The following is a 12,811-nucleotide window of genomic DNA, read 5'->3' on the forward strand; positions in this document are numbered from 1 at the left end:
TTCCTTGTAAAATGTATTGCTGCTGTAATTGGTTGTCGTCTTCGAACCGAGTAGCAATTGAAAAGTTTTTAACTTTTGTCTAGAAAATAAAAAGAAGAAAAAGTCAAAGACTCGAAGATAGATGCACCGGCCCATGCCACAATTTGGTTGCATCATTTTGTTCTTGAGTTATTTGTTTAAGTGCATGTTGTTTCATGCCAATGAATTCGTATCCCAATTAACAATTTGAGAGTGGTTTCATCCATCACTCATGACTCATGAGAACGAGAGCATGTACATGTATTTAGTTAGATCTTTAACCACATGAAAATTACTTAAAAGATATTTTTGTGTGTTTTTTTTATAAACTAAATGAATAGTCTATACTAGTTTTTGATTCAAACATGTCAAAAAAAGATGAAGTGATACTTCAACGACAATACCCAATGTGTTAGGCCCAAACACTCATGTAAGAAAATGATAACATTATAAAATATTCTTTGGAACTAGATGGGGAATTGAGGAAATGTGTGATGCTACAGTGACAATACAACGTGTTACTCGTAGTTTGTTAATTTCAAACCAACGACTTATGTAATAGGGATGAAAAAGTTTTTATTAAAATTCCACAATACAATTCTTATTTCAGGTCAATAACAAAACCATCTTTTAAATGTTAAATCAATATCTTAGTTAAACTAATTCAATATTGTGTTACTTAATTGAATTATGAAAGAAAAAGAATAAATTCAGTTTGTGTACGAATAGATCGAAAAAGATTTTCTTCTTGAATTACGGACAAAAGATGACTTATTAATCACGAAAAATCTATGAGGCTATAAAAACCTCAAACTCCCCTACAAATACATATCATTCATCATCATTCTCCATTTGTCTCTTTTCATTCCTTTCAACTTTCTTTCTCGCATTCTTCAAAATCTCTGTTTCGATCGGCACATATTGAAATTTTGAAATGGCAACAATCAAAACCGTAACTGCTCGTCAAATCTTCGATAGCAGAGGCAATCCTACTGTTGAGGTTATAATTATTCTTTCTCCTTATATATATATATATGGGAAAATAATCCGTACTTAGGTACTGCTATGTTAAAAAAAGTTATAAATTAAACCGACCTTTTAATGTCATATTGTATATATCCTCCGTTACAGATTTTTCGTTCATCGCTATTGTATAACATAAAATTATATATGCATGCATGCATGCTTAGGTTTATAAGCTCTACATGATATGCAATAATCATATATGGACACACAATTTTAACTTTAATCAATCTATCATTTGTATCTATGAATTTCATATAAGTTATGCCATAGGAATGGTGCATGTTCTGTTATTTTGATTTGAAGAGTGATAATTAGTATATTGTTTAATCACTTGAGATTTGATACTCTATATATTTTTGTGTGAAATATGTATAGGTGGATATTACTTTATCAAATGGTACTACTGCCCGAGCTGCTGTTCCTAGTGGAGCATCCACCGGTTAGATTCGTTTTTATTTCATGAGAAAAACCTTGTTGCATGTTCTCAACTGAACAAATTGGTTCAAATTATAACCTTTTGATATAGTTTATGATGATGTGAATATGTAAGGGAGAGATGGAATCTTGACATTATAATAAGATAGGCCTATAATTCTTGTCTTTGCAGGCGTCTACGAAGCACTGGAACTTAGAGACGGAGGCTCAGACTACTTGGGAAAGGGTGTCTCAAAGGTGAGCCAACAATCTGAATTGATGCAGTCAGTCTATTTATAACACCCCATGAATGAATATACTGATAATTTTAACTTTTGAAATTCTATATTAGGCTGTTTCAAATGTGAACACTGTTATTGGTCCTGCTATTGTAGGCAAGGTATGTTTCATCAGCCTCACCCTTTGATATTTAACTGTTATATTAAATCTTCTAATATATGTGATCTGATCTGATTGTATAATTGTATGTTAATTTGACAGGACCCAACTGATCAAACAGGTATCGACAATTTCATGGTTCAAGAACTCGATGGTACTAAAAATGAGTGGGGTTGGTGCAAGCAAAAGGTATAATTGCAAGTTTCATATTGATTTTTTTTTTTTTTGTGAACATACTTTGATGTTAACCTGATGGCTAACCGTATTGTCTAGCTTGGAGCAAATGCTATCCTTGCAGTGTCTCTTGCAGTCTGCAAAGCAGGGGCTAGTGTCAACAATACTCCCCTTTACAAGGTAACTTTATTATAAAGGACTTATAGATTCAAGCTTTTTTCTCTTTCCAGCGTGAAGTAGATTGATTTAATTAACTCGGAAACATGTCGCAGCATATTGCAAACTTGGCTGGCAACAAGAAATTAGTTTTACCTGTGCCAGCTTTTAATGTCATTAACGGTGGTTCACATGCTGGAAACAAGCTTGCTATGCAGGTGTAAATCTTTATTATGTATTCTGTTTGTGATTATTAAGATGTTGCTTTGTGAAACGTTTCTCACGATGATTGTTTTTGTAGGAATTTATGATTCTTCCTGTCGGTGCTTCCAATTTCAAGGAAGCCATGAAAATGGGTGTTGAAGTTTATCACAATTTGAAGGTGCATTGAAACAGATTTCTTGATCTCCAAAAACAAAATACTGTATTCGTTAGTATTTTTGTGTGAATGCTAATACTGGAAAAATTCTGCCATTTGTTTGCAGTCTGTTATTAAGAAGAAATATGGCCAGGATGCAACAAATGTTGGTGATGAAGGTGGCTTTGCTCCTAATATTCAGGTAGTTGTGGTTTCATTTGATCGTGCCAATCAGTTTCAAGTTTATATTTGCCTTCTAAAATGGTAATGTGTTTTTGAGCTTTAGGAAAACAAGGAGGGCCTTGAGCTGCTCAAGACAGCCATTGCTCAAGCTGGCTACACAGGAAAGGTGACTACTTTAAAATTGCTCCCTTTCTTTGAAGGATGACATCTTCTATTGATTTCGTGATCTTTATAAGATAAACAAAATTATATCTTCTTTCAATGCTGTTGCCAATTTTGTCTCATTGACTTAACAATGGGTCAATCTGATCATGTTTTAACTCTGACGGAAAAGTTAAAATTAAAATTGGCTTAAAGGCCAAAGTTCCTGAAATCTGATATATCTTATCATGATTAATCAACTAATTATTTACAAAAGCAGTGGTTTTGGACATCAAGTGTTTTGGCCAAACCGGCTTGACCCGTTTCTACGTGTATAAAATGATTACCACCTTTATGTAATCTGCTCATTAGACACCTCTATAGACTATAAATTATGCTAATATACCTTCTTAATGTTACATTCTTGTAGGTTGTCATTGGAATGGATGTCGCTGCATCTGAATTCTATGAAAAGGATAAGACTTATGATCTTAACTTCAAAGAAGAGGTGGGTCCTTGATTCATTTTTATAGTAATCTTATCTTAATGATAATAAAAATCTTTACTTTCCTACTTATGCTTCATGCGTAGTTGATATTTGATACATGTTTGTTTCACTGATTCCTTTATGCAGAACAACAATGGCTCCCAAAAGATTTCAGGAGTGCAACTCAAAGATCTCTATAAATCCTTTGTAAGCGATTACCCAATTGTGTCAATTGAAGATCCATTTGACCAAGATGATTGGGAGCACTATGGCAAGATGACCTCAGAATGTGGTGACAAAGTACAGATTGTTGGAGATGATCTTTTGGTCACTAACCCCACGGTTAGATCTACCACTTTCAAAATATAAGAACCAAACAGTCTGAATTTGAACTTAGAAGTAATGTTATTCCAACTTTGACAATCTTAACCCCGTCATGGATATTCAATCTGTTGTTATGCAGAGAGTTAAGAAGGCAATCGCCGAGAAGACATGCAATGCTCTTCTCCTCAAGGTATATCACAAGTCACCTGCTTGATCATTTACCACAAATCTGAGCTTCCAGAAGCAATAAGTTTAGTCATCTCTTTTTAATGTTCGGTTTTAGGTTAACCAAATAGGATCTGTGACTGAGAGCATTGAAGCAGTGAAAATGTCCAAGCATGCTGGTTGGGGTGTGATGGCTAGTCATCGCAGGTATGCCAAGTCAATTACATTTAGAGGTGGCTTGACCCATTTACTTATGAATGAGATGAATTAGCTTGTGTTTTATATGTCAAATGAGTCTGAGAGGTTGCAAGTAATTGACACTTGTCACTTTGACAGTATGTTTTTCAAAGATGTAGAGTATTACCAAAATATATGACAGTGTGTTTGTAATCATGTTTAACAAATGACACATTAAGTATGCACATTTTTTTAACAATAAATCATTTTGACATGTTACCAAAGCGGTTTGACCAGCCTATGTTGCCATCTCTTATGAAAGTAGGCGTTTCCTGATGTTCTTTTGACCGTATTTGCTTAAATGATCAATGATCTGATGTTGTGTTGTAGTGGGGAAACCGAAGACACCTTCATCGCTGATCTTTCTGTGGGTTTGGCAACGGTAAGGAACAATTATGGTTACAAACATATATATTACTCGTAATTAACAATGTCAGACCAATTATGATTATTCAACGTAAATCATCACTCTTCAGGGCCAAATCAAGACTGGAGCACCATGCAGGTCAGAACGTCTTGCCAAGTACAATCAGGTTGGTATTTCTCATCTTCCTGACCCAAATAGTCAATTTTAAATAACTGATCAGTGTGATTTGATTATTAGTCAACGAGCTTCACTTTTGTTGTCATCATGATTCATCACCATATGACTTATTGTTGAACACTCACTTGTTCAGTAAAGTTTCATGATAATGAATTTTGGAATGAAATGATTATAGAGGTTACGTTCAGGGCAGACATTGAACCATTTCATTTTTTGTAACTAGGGTATTTATTTAACATGACTGAGATAAAACTAACTCAAGTCAAATTATTCATAGTAAGTAAAATGCTCCAAATATGCACCTCTAATTAGAAGCCATAAGTATATGGCTGACTAATTTCATTTTTTTCACTGTATACAGCTCTTGCGAATTGAAGAAGAGCTTGGGTCAGATGCGGTTTATGCTGGAGCCAACTTCCGCAAGCCTGTTGATCCCTATTAAATTTGATTATCGAATGTCCATCCAAAATAAAAACCCAGGGAAGTGCAAAAGAGACCCTTCTCTCACAATAATGGATGGACGCAACTCAATCTTTTTATGACTTACAACGTACGAGTTTGTGGCAACGATGAAGCTTTGAGGCCGAGTTAGTTGTATTATAAAATGGACTTTTTTTGTGTGATGATTTATCTTTTTAGCCCTTGTTCCGTTAACTATCTGATCTATAATGGAACCGAGCTGTTTTTTTTCTCTTTCCTCTTTTCTAGTTTTTGATGTTCAACTTCTTTGCATTGGTGTATGTACTTGAAGATTGAATCAATACTATTGATTGTTTATGACCATAACTTCTTTTAGCTTAGAAATGAGTGTGCTTGAAATTTTCATTTTAGCATTCCTTTTGCAATTTAACATGGATTTTTGAAAATTCTGTAAATGAATGACAAAATACATTTGGGCATTGTTTTCATAAATGTATGAATTAACCAATTTTTCCGCAGTTCTGGCTAAAAGAGCTTCGGAATTTAACCTTTTCTATAGGTTGTTTTGTATATTGGCAAGCAGAGTTAGCATCATATGAGATTCTAAGACAGCCCAGAACCATAACGACTCGGTTGCTGCAAATCAAAGTCGATCATTGTCTTTGACCTTTTGTAAGGTATGTTTCAAAGTGGTGACTTAGAGTTTGGCTTCAAACGAACCTCTCACTTTTCAACTTTTGGTTATCAAAATCAAAATTCGTTTCAAGTAGTGTATTGAAGGATGACAAGTCATGCACGAGTTAACAATGTCTATATGCACCATTTTGCATCTCAAATACGAGTAGTTGATTAAATTATTATGCACCTTGCATCTCCATTGTATTATCAAGAAATAATTATGCCAAGCATACAAGTTCTTCGCATTCGTACAATATTCATATATGCAAACTTTATATTTTTCATACGCTTTCCATATACCTTTCGTGTTAATATTATATTATTATTGTCCAATGACACGTAATATTAAACATACAACTTAACAAATCACAATTATTACTGATTATATTTACTCAAATGATAGCTTTACCTTTTAATATTTATTTAATATTTAATGTCAATAAGATTGGTAACTCATTGGTAAGGTTTTTGACCTTAGAAAGGTCCACCTGGATTCCCACTTCCTACATTTTGTGGGGTGGATTAATAGAGAGTTTTTCGATAGTCCTGGTTTTGAGACATATGAATAAGAGTATAATAGAATATCATTCAAAAAAATATTTATTTATTTAGTAATATAAGATTAATGTTAATTTAAACTATTTGTAGAATAATAGTATTTCATTAGAAAAAGTAGAAAGGAGGAACTTATGTAAAGTTGCAATTTGCAAACTAGTACAGACATCTTACTCGTGGGCCCAAAATGGCTTCTAAATCCATAATCCACTGGAGAGTTTTATCTTTTATGCGAAATATAAAAAAGGAAAATGATCTACAGACTTTATTTAAGCTTAGATATTGTCCCACTAAAAAAAGTTACATATTATTCCTTTTGAATTTGATAAACATACATAATCTTTTTGAATTTTACATAACCCACATCCCCTAAATTTTACATAATCTCTCTGCTTTACCTAAGATAGGTACTGCATGTTTTACTTAACATTTAACCATATAAAAATGACGAAAAATGAAAGTTAGCCAAAAAAAATAGTTAAATTTGTAAAATAACTATATTTGTAGAATATAAACATGATTGTTGACTTGTGAAGAGACATGACAATTTTAATAATTATATAATATAGTATAATTATATATATGTGATGTCTTTATAAATAAAATATAAGTTAATTGTCTTGATATATTTATCAAAATATTATATATTCAATATTTTTTAGTCAAAAAGGTAAGCTGAATAAGATGTTGATGAATTAAAAAGATGTTGGTAAAAATTAAAAATCCTGTTGATAAAAATTTTAATAAGATAAACTAAAGCTGAATAAGCATTATGAATGTCTAAAAGTTCTTTTATTCATACGCATCGTTATATCTTAAATCTCTATCAATTTTTGCATTATAAACATAACGTTGTATTTTTCTTCAAAAGTAAAAATATGTTTTATGAATATATTTGTCACTTTAGCATTTTTTTCAGAAGTAATGTTATAATTTTTTACATGCATCAGCTAATAAATCTTGGAAAATACATTCCTGATGGATACATCTTTCTTTTTAAACACATTAGTGATGTAAGTTTCTTTGGAGGTTCAAATCCTTAACATGCTCTTGATAACAAAATTTGTAGTTAATACAATGTTGAACATGTGATATACTCGTATCTGTTTTATTTGTTTTATTATAAAAATTTTGTTTTATTGAAACTAATTTTACGAGTAATAGTATCTTGTCATACTTCTCAACTTATATATTTTTAATTCTTTCTCTTTCCTCACATGACACGTTGTCGGAGAAAGAATACGAAAGAGATGACACATGTTAGAGTGCCACGTGAAAGAGAGTTGTTTGTCCCATCGTTTCAAATTTCCCACCATATTTGACTGACCTCTCCAACCGCCGTATCATTTCAAACGCGATATATATAAATTCTGTGTAACATACTCAATTTAATTGTATACTTCAAAGTTCAAAGCATTGATGGTGGTTTAGTCGTTTAGACTAATATTTACTCCCTTATAAAGAGACCTATTTTTATTTTAGATAATTCCATATATGAATTACCAGAATTACCATTGACTTTGTTTTGTCCTTTACTAATTATAATTTATGCTCTAAACCTTTATTTTAACAATTAACACTTTAAGCTTGTATTTTTTAAAAAATTTCACTATCACAATTACATCAACCTACACCACTTGACACCGTCACCACCACCAATAGTACCATCACCGACACCATTAGACCACATTCGCACAATCGTCGCCGCATTGCGTGGGTATCATGCTCGTGGGATTAAATCAATTGTATACTTCAAAGTTCAAAGCATTGATGGTGGTTTAGACTAATGGGATTGAGACAATCAAAACCATCGGGTGATATATATACAATTGTCCACTTGATTTGTTGATTTCAAATTGATTGGTCTAAACGATGAACAGTTGATTTACCTAAAGCTTGACTTAGCCCAGACAACTTCAACCCGAATTGCACTTGCACCCAATTTAAACCGACCCAACAAGGTTTTTTTTTTTTTAATTTTTCTTTGTAAAAAGAAAAACATGACAAAATAAAAAGTCCTTTTGTTTTAATCACTTTCCCCCAAAATCACACACACATACAAAATTACAAATTTACAAACCCTAACCCTAAAATAGCAGCCGCCGCAGCAGCAGGAGGAGGAGGAGAGAGATGGCGGAGCATCTGGCATCAATATTTGGGACGGAAAAAGACAGAGTAAACTGTCCGTTTTATTTCAAGATCGGAGCTTGCAGACATGGCGATCGCTGTTCACGCCTTCACACCAAACCTTCCATTTCCCCAACTCTTTTATTATCCAACATGTATCAACGCCCTGATTCCATCACTCCAGGCGTTGACCCTCAAGGTCAACCCCTTGATCCCACCAAAATCCAAAATCACTTTGAGGTACCCCATTTACTCTTTTTTTTTTTTTTTAAATTGTTTCATCTTATGTTTTGTTGGAATTTAATTAGAGAATACTTAGTTAGATATGTTATTATTATTATTATTATTATTATTATTATTATTATTATTATTATTATTATTATTATTATTATTATTATTATTTTGTGATAATATTTTAGGCGAGATTTCCGTTTGTAGTTAAGCGTAGACAATGTCGTATTAGGCGTGGCGTAGGGTCGTTAAAATTTGACTTTGTGATATGATGTCTACATTGAAAAGTTATCATTTTTCTACAAAAACAAACTTTAAATGACCCGAACGAGACACAAAATTATCATATACTGAACTAATTGGACGAAAAGTGATGCACGATTGCACGGTTTGGAAGGAATAGATGGAAAACTGTTTTGTTTGTTGGTAGTTGGTATTTGTGGAAAAAAAAAAGAAGTAAACTTTATGAAATTGTATAAAGATTAAGAAGGATGGCTTTGATGGTGAGTTACATGACCTTCAAACGGCTTGTTGGCATATAGATAAAGTTCACGGGCCCTTTTTACGCATCTTTCTCTACATGCTATAAATAGTGGACAACTATTGTTGTGCAAAGTGCAAATGTGATTCTGATTGCCAACAGTTTAGGCTTTGTTTTAGGTTTTCAACTCCTTGCTTCATTTGTTTTGAGTTTGTTATTATATTCTACGTGCAGGACTTTTATGAAGATCTGTTTGAAGAGCTTGGAAAATATGGAGAGATCGAAAGTCTCAACATTTGTGATAATTTGGCTGACCATATGGTATATTTGTTTTTTCTTATATCAGTTTGACTCATCATCTTCTGTTTAAATACTTGTTTTAAGATGAAGTTTTGTCAACATGTGTAGGTGGGAAATGTGTACGCACAGTTTAGGGAAGAAGAGCATGCTGCAGCTGCTCTCCAGAATCTGAGCGGAAGGTTCTATGCAGGTATAGAATTTTTCATGTTATTAGTTTTGTTAAATGTAGTCGTCAAAATTTTCAAAAGACTCTAGGGATTGATATAAAGCTAGGGATCAGCCAAGGTTTGCTTGCAGGATTTCTCATATGAGATTTTGACATTTAGCTAGGGATCGTATTGGTTGTATTGTAACCCCAAGAATTGAAGGGTATATTGGAAGCTTGTAGTAAAAAGCTGTATAAGCTATATGACCAATCAAGCATCGTTGTATTATTGTTAGTAATCTTAGAATGTCTTGCTATATAGCTTACTCTCACACCATTGTTGGATATTATTCCATATACTTAATAATAGTTCTCTTAATGCCATTGGATTGTGATCCCCATTTTGGCTTTGTATGTAACTTTCATCTTTTTACTTTACACAATGACCTTAGATCAACAGAGTTAGTTTACCTTTTGTTATTATTGCCACCTGTGTCTTCTATAAACAGTCATATAAATTTAAGGTGAGCTTAATGTCAAGTTTTTGTATAATACAATAATGATGTAATGCTTGCCCGTAGTCTGTCTAACATCTTGACTGTTTTTTACATTTAGGTCGTCCTATTATTGTGGACTTCTCTCCAGTGACAGATTTTCGTGAGGCTACATGTAGGCAGTATGAAGAAAACGTTTGTAATCGAGGTGGTTACTGCAACTTCATGCATCTAAAGAAGATCAACAAGTGAGCTGACTTTTATATCCCTCATCTCTATATGCTCTATATTTATGTCACTATCTAATCTTTTTTCTATCTTTATCTAGAGATCTGAGGAGGCAGCTGTTCGGGAGACGTAGGAGAAGCAGGAGCAGAAGCCGTAGTCCTCCAAGGCACCGGAATCATGATGATCGTCCATATCCTGGTGGGCGTGGTGGTTCAGGGAGAAGAGGAGGCAGTGGTTACCCTGATCACCGTCAGAGCGACAGAAGCAGGCGGCCCAGAAGTAGGAGTCCTCCACGGAGATCAGGACGTAGTAGAAGCCCAGGAGGAAAGCGAAACCGTAGTCCAGTCAGAGAAGGAAGTGCTGAGAGAAGGGCAAAGATTGAACAGTGGAATAGAGAAAAAGAACAAGCAAAATCAGCTCCTGAAACCGCCACTGGTAATGACTATAATGGTAATGATAACAATAATGATGTCACTGCTTTGCATGATGGAGACCGAGCCCATCACCATGATCAGCAGAAGCCACAACAAGATGAAGCGGGATACGATTACTGAACAAAATAGATTCATTGGTTTGTTCCCTAAGCTCTTCTTGGTTATGTGTCCTGATTTATAACATACGTGAAGTAGTCTAAATAATTAAAGAAAGATAGTTAGGTTTAGAAAACAAAGAGTCCCCACTTGGAAGATATGGCTTACTGCCGGCTTTCCACTGTGCAGGAGTACAGGGTACAGGTTGACTGGTCAAATCTGTTTTCTACTTTTCTTCTCGTTACCTTTTTAAGGAAATTGAGTAAAGATTACAGGGACGACTGAGAAAGGATCACTAGCTGCCTAATTGACTGAATGCATAGCACCTCATCTTTCCATCTTTCTAGCTATTCATTCCTGTGTATATCTTGTTGGCATATATACATATATTTTAGGATTTCCCTTCCACAACCATTAATCTCAGATTTTTCTCCAGCAACCTTTTTTTATCTTATGGAAAAATGAAGATGATTTTTCACGTGCTAAGGCACCAGCAGTTGCAACAAATAAATTTTAGGGGTTCCAGGAAAATTTTCAATTTTGTCTTTCAAAATTAGATAGCTAGATTTTTTACTTTTGCAGGCCTGTTCAGCTTCTATTCTTTTTATTTTAGGAGACAACCGGAGGATTTACTTGTAATTGCCTAATTGGCTTTCAAGTTTGGTAAACCATTCTAGTAGTATAGAGCTGGCAGAAAGGGTGGGTGGGTTGTGGGCAGGTTTTGTAATGGGTCTAAGTGGTTTCCCTTTCATAATGGGCGACCTAAAACATTTGCTGTTTAAGAACTTTACATCTTTCGATGAAGGTTGAGTTAATCAGAAACTCATTTTTGGTGGAAAATTTTTACTTTTTAAGTAGTTCGTGTTAAATATGGCGATACGAAATTATGCGTTGGGTCAACTTGGGTGACCATACCATTCATAAGTAAGTTGGTCAAAATTGCCACCTCAAACCTCTAAGGAGTAGGTTATGATTCTTGAAGTCATACATGCTAGGCCTCGATTTACTTAGAATGTGATCTTACGTAATTTTCTAGTTTTGCAGGTTCAGGTATCCTGGATGGTCCTTTTTATTGTCGTTTACCATTATACTTGTGTATACAGGTTGTCTTCTTCATGCTCATCGAAGTAAAGAAATCCCGAGGGACCAGAAGTTCATTTTAGTTTGCTTTCTAAAGAATTGCTGTTGAAGCAAGAAGTGTGATCATAGGATCATTTAAAAATCTAATCATTGTATTGGGAAGATTTTGTTTTGTTGGTTTTAGATTATCTATGTACTTCTCTTGTATGTTCACTTCATTTAGTTTGCCTTCTAAAGAATTGCTGTTGAATCAAGAAGTGTGATCATAGGATTATGTAAAATCTAATCATTGTATTGGGAATATTTTGTTTTGCTGGTTTCAGATCATCTATGTACTGCTCTTATATGCTCACTATTTAAATGGATGATTACATGTTTTTTTTTGCATTTGCTTTATATCATTTTTTAGAGAGACGACTTATTTCCAATTGATTTCTGACACCGAATTTGAATGTTTAGATGTGTTGGTGTTTAGGAGATTTTTCTTTATTAATTGTGTATCTTTTGTAAGAACATCAAAGTCTATCTAACAGGGTCTGAAATCTTGGATCTTCAAGTAATATCAAGTTCATGTTAAAAGCTTTAATTTCATCTGCATAATGGGACTCCCAAAAGATTACAATCCCACCTTAATCTCACCTACACAATGATCCTGTGTACACTCGAGAAGGTCTTGGTTAGTAGGATTGTAAGATTAAACGATCCTAATGAGCGTGATCCTGCTTCAATTTTATGTACTTCGACCGAAAATAACCTCATTTGGAGGTTAGCCTCAGTTTGTGTAGACATATCTTTAGATTAGCAGTTTACAACCCAAGCCTTCACGATTGTTTTAATCTTCATGTTACGATCAAAGGTGAGATCAACTACTTGCAAGCCCTCGAAATTTAGACATCCAAAATGACCCCAAGAGTTG

The 12,811-nt window shown here is 33.9% G+C and overlaps 2 protein-coding genes across 3 annotated transcripts; both read left to right on the forward strand.

Moving 5' to 3' along the window:
* The first annotated feature begins 926 nt into the window (after positions 1-926).
* Positions 927-5,317, forward strand: LOC122582251 (enolase). The gene is made up of 17 exons (XM_043754618.1): positions 927-1,018; positions 1,420-1,483; positions 1,652-1,716; positions 1,811-1,858; positions 1,960-2,046; positions 2,131-2,211; positions 2,304-2,405; positions 2,489-2,569; positions 2,673-2,747; positions 2,832-2,894; positions 3,300-3,377; positions 3,504-3,698; positions 3,820-3,870; positions 3,964-4,052; positions 4,413-4,464; positions 4,559-4,615; positions 4,988-5,317. The coding sequence occupies exons 1-17, from the start codon at positions 953-955 to the stop codon at positions 5,066-5,068; spliced, it is 1,335 nt and encodes a 444-aa protein (XP_043610553.1). The 5' UTR covers positions 927-952; the 3' UTR covers positions 5,069-5,317.
* A 2,983-nt stretch (positions 5,318-8,300) lies between these two features.
* LOC122582039 (splicing factor U2af small subunit B-like) lies at positions 8,301-12,282 on the forward strand. Of its 2 annotated transcripts, none has more exons than XM_043754383.1 (6): positions 8,301-8,646; positions 9,353-9,439; positions 9,527-9,608; positions 10,179-10,305; positions 10,386-10,856; positions 11,005-12,282. In XM_043754383.1, exons 1-5 carry the CDS (start codon positions 8,410-8,412, stop codon positions 10,837-10,839), a joined length of 987 nt encoding a protein of 328 aa, XP_043610318.1. In that variant the 5' UTR covers positions 8,301-8,409; the 3' UTR covers positions 10,840-10,856; positions 11,005-12,282. The 2 variants fall into 2 exon arrangements, with proteins under 2 accessions (XP_043610318.1, XP_043610319.1); XM_043754384.1 differs by having other exon boundaries at positions 11,919-12,282.
* The last annotated feature ends 529 nt before the right edge of the window (positions 12,283-12,811 follow it).

Source organism: Erigeron canadensis, chromosome 9, assembly GCF_010389155.1.
Source record: "Erigeron canadensis isolate Cc75 chromosome 9, C_canadensis_v1, whole genome shotgun sequence".
NCBI classification, from domain to species: domain Eukaryota; kingdom Viridiplantae; phylum Streptophyta; class Magnoliopsida; order Asterales; family Asteraceae; genus Erigeron; species Erigeron canadensis.

Coding starts and splice junctions, on each gene's coding strand:
- LOC122582251 (XM_043754618.1), top strand. CDS start 953: ATGGCAACAATCAAAACCGTAACTGCTCGTCAAATCTTCGATAGCAGA. Junction 2,895..3,299: donor AAGCTGGCTACACAGGAAAG/GTGACTACTTTA, acceptor ACATTCTTGTAG/GTTGTCATTGGAATGGATGT. Junction 3,871..3,963: donor GCAATGCTCTTCTCCTCAAG/GTATATCACAAG, acceptor GTTCGGTTTTAG/GTTAACCAAATAGGATCTGT.
- LOC122582039 (XM_043754383.1), top strand. CDS start 8,410: ATGGCGGAGCATCTGGCATCAATATTTGGGACGGAAAAAGACAGAGTA. Junction 9,440..9,526: donor ATAATTTGGCTGACCATATG/GTATATTTGTTT, acceptor CAACATGTGTAG/GTGGGAAATGTGTACGCACA. Junction 9,609..10,178: donor GAGCGGAAGGTTCTATGCAG/GTATAGAATTTT, acceptor TTTTACATTTAG/GTCGTCCTATTATTGTGGAC.